The sequence below is a fragment of the Haliotis asinina genome, chromosome 1, assembly GCF_037392515.1.
Source record: "Haliotis asinina isolate JCU_RB_2024 chromosome 1, JCU_Hal_asi_v2, whole genome shotgun sequence".
Taxonomy (NCBI): domain Eukaryota; kingdom Metazoa; phylum Mollusca; class Gastropoda; order Lepetellida; family Haliotidae; genus Haliotis; species Haliotis asinina.
This window is the reverse complement of record NC_090280.1, coordinates 84751325-84771436: the sequence shown is the minus strand read 5'-3', so window position 1 is coordinate 84771436 and position 20112 is coordinate 84751325. Positions and strand designations below refer to the sequence as shown.

Below are 20112 nucleotides of genomic sequence, written 5' to 3'. Positions count from 1 at the left end.
CAACTTATTATAACAATTTTCTCATATATAGTGTGTGCTTAGATCATTGTCTATATACTTTATTACAGCTTTTATGTAACGCAGCATGTTTGAGCTTAGATGTATACAATGATGTGTATCATTATAAACTTTTCTGTGCATTTAATATTTTTACCAAGATTGCTTTGGTCAGTGTAGATGTGTGATTCTGAGCTTTGTTTTTGTAGTCTGGAAATATTTGGAAAGTAAGTCCAAGTTTATTGTTTGAATGAAATATTTTGTTTGGTGAACCTTTAATTGTCCTTATATAATCTCCTGAATGCTGTAACTGACATATATACATATACATATATATATATATACTTACCCAGGTTGCCTGCTGTGATGTAAAACGTCACTGCTTAAAATATTTTTTGTTCCTAACATTGCCCTTGATGCTTCTGCACCTGATTCTGTCTGGAAAATAATGTTTTACTAATACTCTGGAGTCATTTGGAGTCGGTTTTCCATTACAAAAAAGTAAAGGTAATATTGCTCCGTAAGTTGTCTTATACAGGCGCTTGTAGCGGGAAAGAATGACATCAAGGTATACCATATCACGAACTGGATTTTAGCAAGAAACAACATGCATCATGGTCACTGATTGATCTTAGTGCTAAGACAGAATATATTGTTGCAACATTTAACAAGAAACAAAAGATATATATATATTGTATTATGAACATTTTTACAGTTTACCTGGCTAGAAAAAATTTATTCAGGCCAGTAAATCTCAACAGTTACTTGCCCAACTGATAAGTGAATTTTCATGGGGTTATTTTGTAAATCTTACACTCTCTTTGGCATGTTAAGTTACAATACACTTAGATCATTCAATATTGTGGCGTGATAAAAATGTTCATCATATAAGCAGTTAAATGGTGACACCCATATCATGCCATATATATTATTCTCATTTATTTTTGTCAACTTTTGCTCACTTTTTACATTCAAATTTTGCGCTAGTGAATTATTTTGCAGGCGTGTAATTTTTAGGCACAGATAGCCCTACTGGCTAGCAAAAATTGGAAATTATTGCTCACACTGCCTGCCAGTAGTGATTTGACAGTTGATTTTATCAGTTGATGTGTTCCAGCTGTTATGTTGATAGTAACCAAACGCCAGACCGGGAAGCTTGCATCCACATGTTTTAGCAAATTGACACTGTTTCCCAAGAGGACTAGGTTTCATAGATAAATCATGATTAAAAAATGTTGTCCTTGTTCCCTGGCCATATAACTACAAGTCTGTATTTCTGCCTCTCGTATGTGCTTGTCTCTATGCTTTGGGATGTTCTAATGTCTGCTTGTTTTGTTGTCTTGTCACTTATATGTCCTGATAATAGACATTTAAATCAGACCTTTTGCCACATTATGCTAACTGTCTGTGACATGGGTGGTGGGCTGGCGTAATTGTAAAGCATTTGCTTGTTATGCTGAAGACCTGGGTTTGATTCACAAATCTTAAGACACCTCAACAGAAGCTGACATCAGACTTGAATTTACATCACCAAGGTTTATTACATTTTTGTGGAAATCAGCACAGTGACCATCCTGACCTGGATGTCTTATTTGTGTCTGAAAAGAATGAGCTGAAACATACATTATGAAGGGCTGAGGTAATGATACTGGTCTTGAATATTACTTTATACTCACAAATGGGACACCAACAAAGAAGACGTCTGCTCTTTCGGGTTAAAATCTAAATTTATGAATTTTGGTGCAGAGAAATGTAGCCAAATTATTCAGACATCTGATTGGATTCGAACCATTGCATGTATCATTTAGTTTAGCCGTCAAAGTTCACTGACTTGAACGCCTGTGGAGATGGTCTGAGATCTTAGTGCAGAGAGATATCATATCGCAGTAAAATGTCTGATTTAACTGAGAGTGTGTAAGTAGTGACATTATTAGAAGGGCATGTTTCAATATCATAATCGTTCATAAGGGATTGAAAACTGGACAACGGTTTCACAAAATGAAGTAACTTGAAGAAGAACATGTATACAATATTTTTGCAATTTTGCAAGGGGTGGTGAGAGTAGTCTAATGGTTTAAGCATTCTCTCATCACAACAAAAACAGGGTTTCAGTTGTCCATATGGACCCAATGTACGAAGCATATTTCTGGTGTCACCCGCAGTAATATTGCTGGAATATTGCTAAAAGTGGCATAAAAACGTACTTATTCACTCATGTAGTGCAAAAGGATTGCCTGTCATGTTTTCTACAAGAACACCCACACATCAGATCATGTTGAGAACTATGGTCAACAGGTTTGTAACAAGAAGTCTACTGATGTCTTTTAGGAGCATTTAGAAGTTGTTACATATGGCCAAGATTTTTTATGGAAAAACCTTCCTTGAATTCTTTGACACACAACGTTGCTATGATAGCATCAGCTGTCAGTTCACCTGATGAAGGGGTCAGAAATGACCCCAAAACACTATGTGTGAAAGGATTTCAAGAAGATTTTTCCATAAAAGATCTTAGTCAATAAGTCTACTGTATTGATGTTTGGGGCTATGTCCTGCTTGGTAGCTTCATTGGCATATTTATCACATTGCAGTGCCATGAGACTGCTTTGTCACATGAAGACAGCGTCCATCATCTGATGAATTCTGTATACCTGAACAAATGTTACATTAATGGTGGCCTAGCTGTAAAGTGTAGTTGTGACTTGGATCGACTGGCACTGGGTTTGAATCCCTAATTTGACCTTTATATGACCATTGTTTGTCAGTACCCTGCATATTTCACATTACACTTTTATGGCTTGCTACATATTGAGGGGCATGGTATTTCAGATGTCAAGCTGTGTAAAAACTAACGTTAATCCAGGCGAGCACAAACAGGCATGCACATACATTTCCTTTATAAATGCGATAATTCTGACTCTGAACCGGTCTTTATGTCACATCAATAAAGAATTAGTCTTCAATAACCCCTGTACCCATGCTTGTTGCAAGAAGTGACTCACAGGATCACATGATTTGACTCGCTAACTTGGTTGACACATGTCATGAAATCCCAGTTGTATGGATTGATGCTCATGCTGTTGATCACAGGATTGTCTGTTCCATACTTGATTATTTACAGACCTCCACCACATAGGTGGGATATTGCCAAGTGCAGTGTAAAACTAAACTCACTCACTGACTCACTCTTTACCTCCTCATGCCAGCTGTAAGTGGAGACACCCAGTGAAACGTCTGGCCTCTGTGGCTTTACTGATTGTGTGATGCCTTGCCTGATACCATAGATAGTTGCAATATTTGCTTCATGCTCTCTGGTCCCACGAAGGTTCAGGTTAGAATATTGGCCTTCAGTAACCTATGCTTGTCGTAAGAGGCGACTAACGGAATCAGGTGGTCAGGCTGGCTGACTTGGTTGACACATGTCATCAGTTCCCAGTTGCACAGATCAATGCTCATGCTGTTGATCACTGGATTGTCTGACCCACAATTGATTATTTACAGACTTGGAATATTGCTGAGTGTGGCATTAAACTAGACTCACTTAGGTCTCTGATCTACCAGGACTGGATTTCATCATTTACAAGCCACCATTGAATATTGATTATTGAAGTGTTACCCAACAATCACTCAGTCACTACAGAAGATTAGGACATATACCTTACCTTTGTGGCATACTGTCCTGCTGTTTGTACTTGACACCTTAAACTAGTTTCTTTAAAATGACTTGACTGTGATATCCAAGGCGTCTGTTGTGTAGGCCAGACCAATGTTGTTTCATATTTTACAGATTTTTGTCCTCAGAAAACCTACAGACAGGAGGGAAAATTTGTTTGAAAAATCACTAGTCAAAGCAAAACCTCACATGGGATTCCATGTTAACTCTTTTGGTTTGTTCATATCAACTAAAAATAAGCTGTGTGTGTTTACGTTTCACGCTGATTTCATGAGTGTTTTACTTATATCACATTAACCTTAGGATTTTATTTTTTGAAAATTAAGTTTTATTTTTTTATTCATATTCTTTAAAAAATATGACTGGTGGTAAAACAAAAAATAAAATTGGTCTGGCCTTATTTGTACCCTATTGTCCCAAACTGAGTGGAACTTTGCTAAGTGGTTAAATTGTTTACTTGTCATGGTGGTTTGACGCCCCACATTGACACCCAATTAGGGGTTCCTGATATTGAAGGAATATATTGATGGTAAGAGTTTACTCACAGACTCTTGATGCTCTTTAGGACTGTGCGATTATGAAGTTGCGTGAGACGATGTTCCTGGAGAAGCAGCAGGCATTGGAGATGTGCCGGACGGAGATGGAGCAGGAGAAGAAAGATGCTGCCACAAGAGCTGATGAGCGGATGACAGTCCTGATGGCGGAACATTCCACCTTGCTGGCTGTGAGTTGAACATTGCATCCCTTGTGGCTGATGGAGAAGCTACATTAGAGCACATTCGAATCAGTTTATGCTGAGTGATCTTCCATAATGTGCAGCTAGGAGGGATGATGATGATGATGATGATGTTGTTTTGTTGTTGTTGTTCTTTTGGGGTTTTTTTGTTCTTGTTTTGTCATCCTTTTGTACACATGTACTAGGGGGAGGATTGGGTGTCAGCAATTTTGTACATAGAAATATGTAATATTGTGCTTAAAAATTAAGAGGAGGGATTCATTGAGTTTGTAAATGGCATGCGGTGTGGGTCTCTTAGTTTGTACATAAATTAAAAGAAGGGTCATAGTCACATTGTACATGCTACTCCATAATAATAATCAGCGCACACCAAACACTCATTCTTCATACTGTATTGACCATTGCCAGATATATGGATGATTTGTACAAAGTTTTTAGCTGTTAGGGCCTCCTTTCACAAAACACTAAGGTGATTGTAAGTTAATGTTTGCAATGTTAAAGAAAGGGAGGTAAATGTTAACTGTGGTAAAGGTTGCTTTGTGAAAGGAACTCATGGTTTGTCATCCTTCCAAAGTCACTTATGCTGAGTGTTCTCTCCAGGAGAAGAATGAGGAGGTGTGTCGTCTGCAGGATCTTATCAAGGGCCTGGAGGAGGAGAGACAGCAGACAGAGGTCAAGGTCCAGGAGGAGATAACTATGCAGGTGAGGATCTTCTTCCTCGGGTGTCTTTGAATATATTGTATATCTTCCTCAAATGCAAACAGAGATGGGTGATGGGGCAGCTTAGTGGTTGAAACTTGTCATGCTGAACACCAGGGTTCGATTTCCCACATGGGCAGAATGTCAGGTGTTAGAAACCAAGTTTTTCCAGGTGACTTCGGACAAATATTTGACTGCATGTACCCCAAAATGTACTGTGAAAGAAATTATACATTTTCTTGATCCTCATTTCAAGAAAAAATACGTTTGTCTCTTAAAGAAGGTATTAAATATTTTATTCTCATCCTCAAGGCAGCAAAAGCCTGATTATCAAAATGGTCTACCAAGCAGATTTGATAAGAGTGTAGCATTTACCAAATTTCATCTACAGAGCATATTGTGTGGAATATCAGACAATATTTATGTGAGTTGTTTTTCCTTCACATCTCCTGCAGGTGCGAGAAGCGGTTGGACGAGAACGACAAGTTCTGGAGACTGAGAAGGAGTGGTTCTTGCGTCGTGAGAAGGAGGCCATCACCATGGAAACAAAGCAGAGGATGAATGAGCTGACAGTGGAGGTGGCAAGGGAGAGACAACTCAAGGAGGATCTTCTGCAACAAGTCCAAATCCTGAGGAATGTGAGTACAGAATTCCTTACAGAGATAAAGTTTCACATTCTGGCCAGGTCCAAAAAATCCTCTCGCTGTTAAAGTTTCACAAATTTTGGCCAGTGGCTCAAGAATGCAAGAACTAAACTCTTTTCATGACTGTAGTTTCACATGGTGGCCAGGTACTAAAGAATGTGAGAACTAAACCCCTCAAATGGTTTTAGTTTCTCATTATAGCCAGGTTCTCAGGAATGTAAAAAATATATTTCCCACACAGGTCTAGTTTCACATTGTGGTCAGGGCCCAAAGACTGTGAGAACTAAAGTCCTCACACAGTTATAGTTTCACATGCCTGAAATGTTTCATATCAGGAACTAAGCATGGAAGCTTCAGTCATATTGGTGACAACAATTTGTTGTAGGGCATGCCAAAAATCTCTGATTGAGATTTTGAATCCAAGTTCAGAATATGCATACTAGGTTTGGGTGCACCATACGCATACTTATGACTTATCACACATCAGACAAATTAAGAACAGCTTTCATTTCTATTCATAGTATGTAACTACACACTACAGAGTTTCATGGTTCATACCATGTCTTTTAATATTTATGGAACGGATAGAAAAATGTCACATGCCAAATTAACCATCAGAACCAACTCATGTGATAGAGGATCCTTGGATGTTAGAATGAGGAAATGGTTTAGAAAACATATGCTGCTGACTGTCATGAGTTGTTCCTTGAACATTATAAGTTGTTCACTGGTCAAGAGGGGAACATGAGTTGATGTACCCATGGTGTTTGATTCAGATGCTTCATCCCTGAGAAGGGCGAGGGGAACTTCAGCAAACATTGGGGGTACATCAACCCATGGGCCCCAAGGGACCAGTGAACAACATATTTATCTTACTATACACCTCCATGTTAATTTTGAAACGTTTGAATCATGGGTATTGGATTGTACACTTCAGCCAAGCTGTCTGAATCAAGCAATTCGAATCTTGCATCATGCAGATATTGTCTTTGTCAAGTCACTGCTGTGCAATTCCACTTCTTAATATTCACAGGGACTACACTGGAACGTCTTGTCAAAATTTATCTTTTGGAATGCGATGCAAATATTTTCTTAATCATCGCTAGATTTTGGGAGATGATACAGAAAAAGCAGATTTAGAGTTACCACTCAATACTGTATCTACTGCATATGGCTCATTTCCCAACAGGAAGGAATTACTCAGCAGATTTAGAGTTATCTCCCTTCTATCAGTTTGCATTTGCAAAACATTGGTAATTTCCATGCATCATGGGTGATTCAATGTTATTTTAGATAAAGAGGTACTACCATGAAGTGCTGTATGAGTTGCCATTGGCAGCAGGATACACTGAAATTGACCTCGCTTTTAAGTGGGGAACATTGAGAATAATAGTAGAGTCCTTACCCAGGCAGAAAGCAGCATTTATTTGAGAGGTAAGATAAAGGACATTATGGATCCTGGGGCAAATACAATGTCCGAACTGTTTGTTTCTAACTGAAGGACTAAGCACATGGTAACAGGGCTATCTCTGTGAGCATGCACTGCACATGCAGACTGCATATGGGACAGATTATGCTCAGAAATTAGCTGAACTTGAATTAAACTTTTTTAATAGATTTATCAAAAAATAAGTTTATACCATTCAAACAAAATTGTTTGCAGCCTTTCTATTTTTCAATATTTTGGCAATAAGTTTTGTTTTTCAAAATTGTCTGGTGTTACAACTCTAACTGAACATAGGCCAAATCCCCATACAAAATCCCTCTACAGTCAGACATGTTACTTTCCTAATGACAGTGTGTTAACAAAAGCATTTCAGTATCACCTGAAAATAAATGTAGACTCTACACTGTATGGTCATCAAGTATATTCACAAGAGCAGATCTAATATCCCCAGGCTTAGTCATACACTGTATAAAGACTCTGCTACTCAGCCAGAGTTGTATGTCTTTGTACGGAGATTACACTCTCAACAAATGAATCCAGTGTTCGCAGGAAAGGTCAGCTGGTAATATTCTCGATGTATTGCAGGATTATGGTTATCGGTGAATGTCAGCAGTGGATGTCATGAATGTCCACTGTTCCGGCTTGATGTTAATAAACTGCACACAGTGTTTTATTGTGTTTGTAGATTTCCAGGGTGTGTGTAACACAGATGTGTTTGTGTAGCTTTGTGCTTGTTCAGAGTTTGAAATATTGATTGCTGTTCGGACGAACCAATATTCATGTCTTTAAAGGTTAGCACTGAGTATGTGTGTATGCTGCTTTTAGTAAGGGAACACAAGAAATCGGCTTCACACATTGTACCCCTGAATAGAACAAAGGTCTTCGTGAACGCTTTAACCACAAGGCCACCCCACTGCCCCCTATGAGGAATTTCAACTGCATTTGTTTTTCGATGTTGTTGTACAGATGGTATCAACATTACATAATTCTTACTTCAAGCAAGCCAGGTATGCAATTAGTCCATCCTGATCTGTTTGCTTGTGTTGTTTGTTTTGTTGTTTATCAACAATTTGCATTATTTACAGCTCTATGATTGCAATTTATAAAACATCAAATCTGAACCAGACATGAGCATCAGTCTTTACAATTTGGATGCAATGACATGTTACATAATGCTGCACTCAGCAACATTCCATCATGTGGCAGCTGTCTGTATATAATCAAGTATGGACCAGATAATCCAGTGATCAACAGTATGAGTATGATCTACACGAATGGGATACAATGACATATGTCAGTTATGTCAATGAGCCTGACCATCTGATCCCGTTAGTCGCCTCTTGGGATGTTGATGATCAATTCCTACACTTGTATATACTAACAAATTATACTGTATCTACTGCATATGGCTCATTTCCCAACAGGAAGGAATTACTCAGTCTCACAACTTTACAAGTTTCAACGCAGAAGCTTATAACCAGATAATGTTCATGCGACTGACAAAAACTGTTTGTTTGTTTTATATTCTACTTTAAGGGTAAATTTCATTCTTAACTGTGAATCTGCATAGGTCAAAATATACCATCAGAAATTGACAAAGGTTTATACCAGACAACTGGGCAGGTATGAATACAATTCACTTGTCCTGAATAAAACATTGAGAGCCACGACCTAGTTGGCAAGCAGCTATTTCAGAGCCTAATGCTGTCTAGGGATCCTATCCACAAACATTCGTAGCACTGTTCAATTTATATGCCAGTGATAAAGTATTTAGTTACATAGATAAAATATAGATAAAGTATAGGTTTAAACTCTACAAATGCTCAGTGTTTAGGGACTCAGTACCTTACTTTGACAAACATAATGGTCCAAGGGTAAACCAGTTTTAAAATTCAAGGGTCCTTGAAGACTTTAAGAGGGTCCTGTGAAGTCAGTTCGGAGAACTCTGTGTTTTGATAATTTCTTTAGAGCTTGGAATGAATCATTGATCATGTGGACTGAAGGATGAAATGATGCAAGCAACTGCTTTGAAAGAAACATTCAGCAAAGCCGTAGATGTGTTTTGGGTAGAATGAATAATATTCTGCATCCCTGAGGATGCAGTAAATTATGTTTTGTGTCCATTCTCTGCATTTTTGCATACTGGATGCCGTGTAAACACTGTATGCTCTGAATCGACTGTGTTGTAAATGGTGAGAACTGTAGAAGCAGTGTTGTACAGGCAGTCAGCTAATCTGCAGATTTGTCCGGACTTGAAGTGGTCTCTGTTTGTGTTGGCCTTTCTTTGTGGTGTTGACACGAGCTATTGATGCTGTCAGTCTGATGTATGGTGTTCGAGGAGTTTCATTACACACCTGATATATACTGCCAGGGTCACCTCAGGTGGGGCAGGAAAACAGTTTTGTTTTCATCTGTGTTAGGGAACGTGGATATTGCTTGCTTTATCAGAGCAATGATATCTGTTTTTGCAGATAAGTAATTGATGTGGGGAGTGTAATTAATGTTTTAACTTGGTCTGTTCTTACTGCTGTAATTTTTTGCTGGATTTTAGTGTTTTACACTGTATTGGGTCAGAATAATTTTACATGCATCAGTCATCCTATCCTCATCTTATCCAAGCACTCACTCACTCACTCACTCACTCACTCACTTGTATGTACAGGAATACTGTACGATGTATGAAATTCATTTCTAGTGTCCCTTGCTGTGGTATTGCTGGAATATTGCTAAAAGTTGCATAAAACACTACTCACTCACACTGAATGCAGAATTTGTGCTCTGTTGAACAAATTTTCATTGAAAACACAATGCCATTTAGAATATGGTCAAACTGAGCAAGTGTAATCCCAAATAATTGATTAATTTATTGTTGATTTTAAGCTCTTAAGTGTAACCAATTCCATGGCAAGTTTGTGGAGGTTGAGTGAGCCACTTTGCTTCCACATAATACTAGTAAATAATAATATGCAATTTATATAGCGCCTTTCCACATCACAGGGATATGCACAAACTGCTCCCTGAGGTCAAGTTAAATCTATATACAGTGGGCAGGTACAGATGATGAAAATTCACCTGTGGAGAAATAGATGAGTTTTGAGTTGTGGTTTGAATGTAGTTAGGGAAGGAGATGATTTTAACTCAGTTGAGAAAGCTGCTGCATATGAAAAGCTTCTTGATCCAAATATTTTTAGATTATAGTTCGGGACAGCAAGTACCAGTTGTTGTGATGAGCAAAGAGTTCTTTGAAGGTAGGAAGGTCCTGTGTTGTAGAAAGACTGATAGTGAGGCAGAGAATATTGTAGTCAGTCCTTTCATGAATACATAGCCAGTGTAGAGAGTTCAGAATGGGAGAGATGTGACAGCAAGGACTGGTGAAAGTGATGATGAAGCAGAGAATCTTGTTGTCAGTCCTTTCATGAATATGGAGCCAGTGTAGAGAGTTCAGAATGGGAGAGATATGACAGCAAGGACTGGTGAGAGTGATGATGAAGCAGAGAATCTTGTAGTCAGTCCTTTCGTGAATACATAGCCAGTGTAGAGAGTTCAGAATGGGAGAGATGTGACAGCAAGGACTGGTGAAAGTGATGATGAAGTAGAGAATCTTGTAGTCAGTCCTTTCATGAATATGGAGCCAGTGTAGAGAGTTCAGAATGGGAGAGATGTGACAGCAAGGACTGGTGAGAGTGATGATGAAGTAGAGAATCTTGTAGTCAGTCCTTTCATGAATATGGAGCCAGTGTGGAGAGTTCAGAATGGGAGAGATGTGACAGCAAGGACTGGTGAGAGTGATGATGAAGTAGAGAATCTTGTAGTCAGTCCTTTCATGAATATGGAGCCAGTGTGGAGAGTTCAGAATGGGAGAGATGTGACAGCAAGGACTGGTGAGAGTGATGATGAAGCAGAGAATCTTGTAGTCAGTCCTTTCGTGAATACATAGCCAGTGTAGAGAGTTCAGAATGGGAGAGATGTGACAGCAAGGACTGGTGAAAGTGATGATGAAGTAGAGAATCTTGTAGTCAGTCCTTTCATGAATATGGAGCCAGTGTGGAGAGTTCAGAATGGGAGAGATGTGACAGCAAGGACTGGTGAGAGTGATGATGAAGCAGAGAATCTTGTAGTCAGTCCTTTCATGAATACATAGCCAGTGTAGAGAGTTCAGAATGGGAGAGATGTGACAGCAAGGACTGGTGAAAGTGATGATGAAGTAGAGAATCTTGTAGTCAGTCCTTTCATGAATATGGAGCCAGTGTAGAGAGTTCAGAATGGGAGAGATGTGACAGCAAGGACTGGTGAGAGTGATGATGAAGTAGAGAATCTTGTAGTCAGTCCTTTCATGAATATGGAGCCAGTGTAGAGAGTTCAGAATGGGAGAGATGTGACAGCAAGGACTGGTGAGAGTGATGATGAAGCAGAGAATCTTGTAGTCAGTGTAGAGAGTTCAGAATGGGAGAGATGTGACAGCAAGAGCAGGTGAAAGTGATGATGAAGCAACAATTGAGACAAGATCCATTGAAGCAGTCATTATATACTGGACAAAAATAATTAGGGATATTTGTAAATTTTGAAATTATTAATAATGATGTATTTATTCATTGACATGCTGGTAAAATACCAGTCATAAAAATACCAATATCCCTAACTTGTTTTGTCCAGTATAGATGAACTGCATTGGATGACTGAGTATGTTCCAGTTGGGTCTATTAACAAGATAAGAATTGTGTTTTATCAGTAATAATTCATTTACTCATGCAGATAGACAGAAAAAAGCATGTCAATGAAGTTCATTCATTTTATGAACCCGTGAAGGTCCCGGGGTAGAATAGGCCTTCAGCAACCCATGCTTGCCATAAAAGGCGACTCAGCTTGTCGTAAGAGGCGACTAACGGGATCGGGTGGTCAGGCTCGCTGACTTGGTTGACGCATGTCATCGGTTCCCAATTGCGCAGATCGATGCTCATGTTGTTGATCACTGGATTGTCTGGTCCAGACTCGATTATCTACAGACCGTCGCCATATAGCTGTAATATTGCTGAGTGCGGCGTAAAACTCAACTCACTCACTCACTCACTCATTCATTTTATGTCAATATTGATTTGTCAGGAGCATATATAGTATTTGTTGTTATGGTGTTTGCCTTGCATCCCTCCGAAATGGATCTAGATGAATGTAACCAGTTTGTGGTCTGCACTGAAGACATACCTGTCTGTTTACCTGTACCTAGGATAGAAGCTAATGTAATGGTTGTATACTTGTACCTGGAACGGCAGTCGCTGCATGCCTGTTTATATATCTGTACCTAGATTAGATTAGTGTAATATTGTATCTTTAACTAGATTAGACTAGTGCAATACCTGTCTTTTTACTTTGATTAAATTAGTGCAATACTTGTCTTTTTACCCGGATTAGATTAGTGCAATACCTGTCTTTTTACCTATAGTAGATTAGTGCAATACCTATCTTTTTACGTTGATTAAATTTGTGCAATACCTGTCTTTTTACCTATATTAGATTAGTGTAATGCCTGTCTTTTAGCAAGAGTAGATTACTACACTACCTGTCTTGATACCAGGATCAGACAAGTGCAATGCTTGTCTTTCTGCCCGTAATTTGACTACAAGTTACTGCAGTACCTGTCTATTTAAATGTACCTGTACTAGATGTCACAGTAACACTGTTCGCATCATTAATCATTACCCAGACAGCCAAACTAACATACAACACATTTTAGTACTAACAAAACTATCAGGAGGCAAATATTCTTTTGTGTAAACATCAAATGCAGTTTGAGGAATCCTAGAATTCCAATTATCACAAGTCTACATTGCTCAAATGATTATACCTTAGTGCTTAAACCACTTTGTGATCACTAACCTGACAGATTGGAACAGCGTGACCAACCCCTCATGCAATAGCTGCCTATGCTTGTTACTGAATTCAGCCCAACAATGGCTCTATCATGCTTCACTATCCAAACCGAAATTTAAGAGAGGGATTGATTTCACTCAAATATTAGGTAACATGATTCTGATTGTCTGCCATAGTACCGGTGGCCTTGGTGCAGTTTCACCGGAGCTTGTGACTTTGAACAATAGATTCCCCTACCTGTACAGGTGCAATAAACACCTTGCAGGAATGGCTGTACAGCTTAATTGATTTACACCTGCCAGGCGTGCCTTCCCCTTAAAAAATTATATGTATTTTAATTAAGTTTCACACATGTTTATGAAATACTAAAGAAAACACTAAATTTGTAAAAGAGATAGTGGTTTGTTTACTTCATAAAGGAAATTCATCAGCCACTTGATTAAAAGTATTAATTTATTCTTATTGTTAATTTACAATTATACTTTAGAAATGACTGTTTAAACATTAGGAACAGTATGACATTTTACTGTTTACCTGCTGCTTTAGATTATTGACAGTAGTAACTATTTATGCTTTTCTGCAGTAATCTTTATTTACTTGAGGGGAGAAATATCAATAAATTCAAATAGGTATGATTTTTTGCCTTCTGACATAAGCCCTACAGAATAACGGAGTAACTACAATGTCAGTTTCCTAGGCCAGAGCCTGTCCCTATTACTGGGCTGTGTTTGAACAGTGGATTAGATCAATAATCTTAGCAGTATCACAAGAGCCTTTACGGTAGATTGGGCACGGTGGCACCCACTCGCACTTGTCTATATCACAGTGAAATGTACGTGTGTCGTTGCCCAGAGAGCTCACGTCACCTCTCTCCAAATGGTGGTTCAACATGGTATCAAATGATCGGGTAATTCTACCTGCTCTCTAATTGGATTTTACTCGCCTGTGTCGAATGTCTTGGAAGACCCGTAGGGGATAAAAATCTTTACCTGGAGTACTTATGTCTGGATGTGTTTGACGTTTGCTTAGCTGCAAAATGGATCTGGATTACGATCAGCTGCGAAATATACGACTCCGATTTGTCAATGCCTGTTTCCAGGTGGGTCGAGAGTATCTTATATTTTCTTAAAAACTGCTGATGAGCAGAGAGACTGATGATTTTTTTAACTTATAAATATCAATTTCTGGCAAAAATAATGATAATAATTTTGGAGACCGATGAGGCAAGGTCTGCAAAGATATTGATTAGTTTAATAGATTGAGGGATGCACTAGGGTTCTTTGATATTCATGTTTTGAGAATTGTCACATGACTGAGGTTGAGGTATTAATTTGTCTGGAGTGTTCGTTCAGAAATAATCAGTTACATGCCATGTCATGTGAATAATTGAGGTTGGACAAACCACTGATTGATACTGTGAAAAGTGATCTACAGTACTTGGTCATAAGTGAGTCATCACTAGTGAGATTTCCATTGACTTACATGTTGATTAACTGTTGCAAAAATTGTTTTCATAAATTGAGTAGAAATAATGATTGGAGAATTAAATGGAAAGTTTGTGTACGTATCTGAGATGATTTCCCAGCTGGTAGATAAGTATTGAAACAATTTGACTGAAACTAAATTTATGGAAATTATCCTTCCAACAGTTAATTAACATGCAAGTCTATGGGAATTTTACTAATGATGACTCACAAGTATGGCCAGCTACTGTAGGCCTGGATTTGATGTCACATGTTTTACCATGTGGTCAAGTCAAGACCACAGTCCTTATGGTCACACATGACAGCAACAGATCCAGGAGGCCTATTTTACCATCATCATCATCATCATCATCATCATCATCATCATCATCATCATGTGTGAATCCATAGGCCAATATACATATTAATATGATATTCCAAACAGGTGGACACAGTCTCTCAAAATTCATTGCATTTACCTGTCTGCCTGCATAGATTAACTTACACCCACAGTAAAAAATATCAGTAATACATATATGTATAGCTGTAATGGAATTTGTAGAATTTAGTGCCTATTTTTGTAACCTTTTCTTTTTGTATGCATAATATTTAAAATGAGCAAGAATTTTAATGTCTTCAGTTTCCTATTGCTTAAGGAAGTTGCTAACTGATTCTGATTAATATTCTGAGACAAAAATAAAAAAAGTTCTTTATGAGCTTTGCATTTCAACAAAACATTATAATCATCTTCTAAGTCTACTTTATACACAGGACAATTTCTTAGAGACACATCAATATTTGCTAGCTTCCTGTTATTGTTTAATGTAAGACATATGTGACTATCTTAGCTTAGTGTTAGTAGTTGTGACTTACAATCACCTTACTGCTAAGATGGTTCATACAACAACACCTGCTCTAACCTCTAGTCCCCTCTGTGGAAATACAAATGGTTGATGTCAGTAATGATAATAGTGTGTATTTGTAATTCCCATATATCCACACACACACAAGCATGCTCAGGGCACTAGATATCAGGAAAGCAGATAGAGACCTGCTACCAAGCGCTAACTACCAAGCACACCAGTAGAAGAAATAGCTGTAATAAATGAAACGACTGTCTCAACATTGCTGGTATATTTGTCAGGAGCACCTGAGAATCCCTCCATCATGTGTAAGTACTCATGCTTCATTATTACATCAATGTGTACTCACTCTCGTAACAAGGCTGCAGAAAAAAGTTCAATGTTTCTCAGGCATAATTCTTTCTAAAAAGTTACATTAAAAAGTGATTATTATTTTTATTCTAATTTATTCAGGGGGAACATTTCTGTTTTCCCCCAATGTGAACCAACAAACACATCTTAGCATACATTAACCAAATTAGTCTATATCAATTTTACCTGTGAAGCATGTCTTTTGAAGATAACAGTACGTTTTACATGGAACTAGAAATATTAAGATTGTTTTGGCAAGAAAAATGATTTAGAGCATATTCTTGAGGCCTGAGAAACATGGGGTTTTAGTAGCCTAATGGGCATATCATGGTTGGTTTGGCTTGACTTAAACCTTTGTCTTTGATAACTAGGGTTATCTGACTGTTGGGTGTGTGTCGAAAGGTTATTTTTCATACAGTACAGATGCCAGACTACTGGGTGTATATCTGATGGAGGCCAGCATTAATATTGATGCAAGTGCCTATGTATGGGACATAAAGGGTTATCTAGCTATTTGGTGTATGTTTGATGGAGGCCAGTATTGATACTGATGCAAGTGCCAATGTATGTGATATAAAGAGTTTTCTGGCTATGTTTGATGGAGGCCACTAGTGATGCTGATTCAACTGCAAGAGAAGAATCATACACAAATTCAGTAGAAGGTGAAGGTTGTGCATCTGTCTTTTTATAAGCATTATATGAAAATGGATCATCGGGGCGTACTGACATAATGGTTTTACAGACACCTTCACTTTGTTAGAAGGTTACACATAATTAACACTATAACCTAGAGGGATACTGTCTAAGCACAAATACTATACTATACAGACTTGACTTTCCAATCTCTCTCTCTCTCTCTCTCTCTCTGTCTCTCTCTCTCTCCAGCTGTATTCATGCTTAACAAATTGATCACTGATGTGCTTGTGTTATCACGCCCATGTCATCGTCTCCCTGAATATTTCATGAGGAAACAGTCACAATGGGAAAATATTGACAGCATCAGGCACAGAGTGCGTGTGTACGAAGCTATAACGTCAAACACAGCATAGCCAAGAGCAGTGCTCAGTGTGCACATACAGTACTGGCGTAATGGACATTAAACCGTGCAGAATACAGTAAATTGAATAGACATGGATTTGTGTGCATGTAGTCTCACTGCTGGGAATCCACTTTTAGACTGACATGGCTCGTTCCATGAAACAGTGATAGCTCCTAGTGTTGTACTCCTTTGTTGAGGTATGCCAGTTAAGATCATCTCGGAGTTGGATCTCTTTATGGAACAGTGACAAAGTATTCTGAATAATTTATTATGCTGTATTAAACATAATAAGTGTCCCATCATTATGAGTGAGAGTGAGTTTTTAGTTTAATTCCCAGTTTAGCAATATTCCCGCAATATCCGGTGGTGGAAACCGGGAAAATGGGCTTCACAAATGTTGGGAATCAAACCCAGGTCTTCGGCATGACAAGCGAACACTTTAATTACTTGGCTATCCCATCCCCAATGATTTTCAGCTGTGACATCAAATGTATTTGTGTACACATATCAACTACCCATAGCGTGTTCTTGGGATTTTTTAGCAAAAAGTTTGTACCGAAAAAAGCAAATCCCTGTTTGTAGAATAATATATGGTGGTTTGTTTAACTGAACTGTCTAGGTATCTGTACGTGCTGACAAAATTGATACAAAATACATCATCGTGTGCCAATATCGGTTTTCTGACAACCAGGATATTATCCATGGAACTGTCATATATGTTAATGTTATTCAGCTATCCAACAAACCCAGGCAGTATTCTCAGATTGTGTCCCAGCTGTAGTTTCAGGAGCGCACAGTGATCTTATGTTCCTTTGTACACTGCCCACATTGTCAGGTGACGACGTCCATGGTGCCATTCACAGCCTGATACCCATTATTGACAAAGCAGGAAATAACTCTCATAAATTGGTGTGATCAATGATCATTTGACTGTTACCTTGGATCCTAGCTAAATATACTACAGCACTGTGAAATGTTGTACTGGCTGACAAGTACTGGTGAACTGTTGGATTGCCAATGACAGTACTGGAGTACTGTTGTATTGAGTACTGTAGCATTGGAGTGCTGTAGTATTGGGGTACTGTAGTATTGGAGTGCTGTAGTATTGGAGTACTGTTGTATTGCCAGCTATAGTATTGGCGTACTGTTGTATTGAGAACTGTAATATTAGAGTACTTTTGTACTGACTAACGGCAGTACTGGAATACTAGTGAACTGTTGTACTGACTGACTACAATACAGGAGTTCCATTGTGTTGGGAACTGTAGTTTTGGAATATTGTGGTAAAGATTGATTCTGGTACTGGTATTCCATTGCATTGAGAACTGTAGTATTGGAGCATTATTGTACTGACTATAGCACTGGTATTCCATTGTATTGAGAACTGTAGTATTGGAGCATTGTTGTACTGACTATAGTACTGGTATTCCATTGTATTGAGAACTGTAGTATTAGAGCATTGTTGTAGGAGCATTGTTGTACTGACTATGGTACTGGTATTCCACTGTATTGAGAACTGTAATATTGAAGCATTGTTGCACTGACTGATATAGTTCTAATATTCCATTGTATTTACAACTTTAATATTGAAGCATTGTTGTACTGACTGATATAGTACTGATATTCCATTGTATTTACAACTTTAATATTGGAGTATTTGAGTACTGTCTGACTATAGTACTGATATTCCATTGTATTGAAAACTGTAGTGTTGAAGTATTGTTGTACTGACTGACTATAGTACTGGTATTCCATTGTATTGAGAACTGTAGTATTGAAGTATTGTTGTACTGACTGACTATAGTACTTGTATCCATTGTATTGAGAACTGTAGTATTGGAGTATTGCTGTACTGACTGACTATTGTACTGAGTACCGAGAAGAATATGATTTTGGCAAACACAGCACCAGCAATTTACCATGTGACAGCAATATTTAACGATTTCACCATGTCTCACATATGTTGTAGCAAAAGGTGAAGCTGCTGACAGAGAGAGACCATAGATAAAAAAAAATGTGGGTGAGACTTCTTATGTGAAGAAAACTTGTTTCAGATAAATGGTTGGCTTTGGGTTGGTAGGGCTTAGTTGGTTTGTTGGTAGATTGGTTGATAGGGGTGGTGTCAGTCAGATGTGTAGTTTCTTTTGCCTGTCAGTATATGATACATTGACAGGCCATATATTGTAATAACACAAGGTGTGATATCAAGCATCAGTAAACAGTTATAATTTAATCCATGTTCATATACTCAGCATCCATGAAGATCTGTGGTAGAAGAGATCTTCAGCAACCCATGCTTGCCACAAAAGGCGACTATTCTTGTCGTAATAGGCAACTAACCAGATCGGATGGTCGGGCTAGCTGACTTGGTTGACACATGTCATCGTTTCTCATTTGTGTAGATCGATGCTCATGCTGTTGATCACTGGATTTTCTGGTCCTGACTTGATTATTAACAGACCAGTGCCATATAGCTGGAATATTGCTGAGTGTGGCACACAACTACACTCACTCACTCACTCACTCACTCACTCACTCACTCACTCACTCACTCACTCACTCACTCACTCACTCACTCACTCACTCACTCACTCACTCACTCACTCACTCACTCACTCACTCAGGGAGATGATCAAGTGAGTGTGTAGATTCCCTAAGTATAAATATCTGTCAGTCATGGTCAGTGCATATATGATTTATGAGAGAGTCTGGTTTTACATCACTGTTAGTAATATTCCAGTAGCATCATGGCCCAGGATGATTCATTTATGTTAGTGAGCCAAACTGTGCATCTATTTTTAGTGTAATTAATACATTAACATGTCTACGTGCTTTCCAATAACCAGTATTGTATTCATAACAGCTCTCTAACGTTAGTGGACACCATTCAAGTGTTGTAATATAATCTAATGTTGTTGATAGCCATCAATCAATGTCAACAGCATTGTACTGGCAATGACAGTGTAAATATACACACACCCTGCACACATCTCAAAGGCTGATAGTAATATCTTAACCATGTTCTCATTGTGTACTATGTGGTGCTGGTGTAGATTTCACTACTGACATGTCGATACTTGTCTGTCATGTCATCATGTATATTTCAAATACAGTTATTTCAGAATTTACATAATAATAGACAGGTTCAAGTTATTATTACATTTGAATGTTTGTTTTTTAATAACTTGATATATACTGAAGGGGGAAAAAAAGGGATCACATGAAAGCACAAGTGTTCCTATATTATTTTTATAAGGCTTCTTCCCAAGATTTGTATGGCATATCTTTTGAAGAAACCTGGAAAAAAAATAAAGGAACGCTTTTAGGAACACAGTCCA

General features: G+C 38.2%; 1 protein-coding gene across 1 annotated transcript in view; it reads left to right on the top strand.

Annotated features, from left to right (window-relative positions):
* The window catches only part of LOC137298433 (golgin subfamily A member 6-like protein 22), a 96237-nt gene that overhangs the window by 57270 nt on the left and 18855 nt on the right, over nucleotides 1-20112 (top strand). Inside the window, exons 19-21 of the mRNA XM_067830702.1 lie at nucleotides 4233-4391; nucleotides 5004-5105; nucleotides 5558-5740. Coding sequence (XP_067686803.1) covers nucleotides 4233-4391; nucleotides 5004-5105; nucleotides 5558-5740 — 444 coding nt within the window. The remainder of the gene's footprint in view (nucleotides 1-4232; nucleotides 4392-5003; nucleotides 5106-5557; nucleotides 5741-20112) is intronic.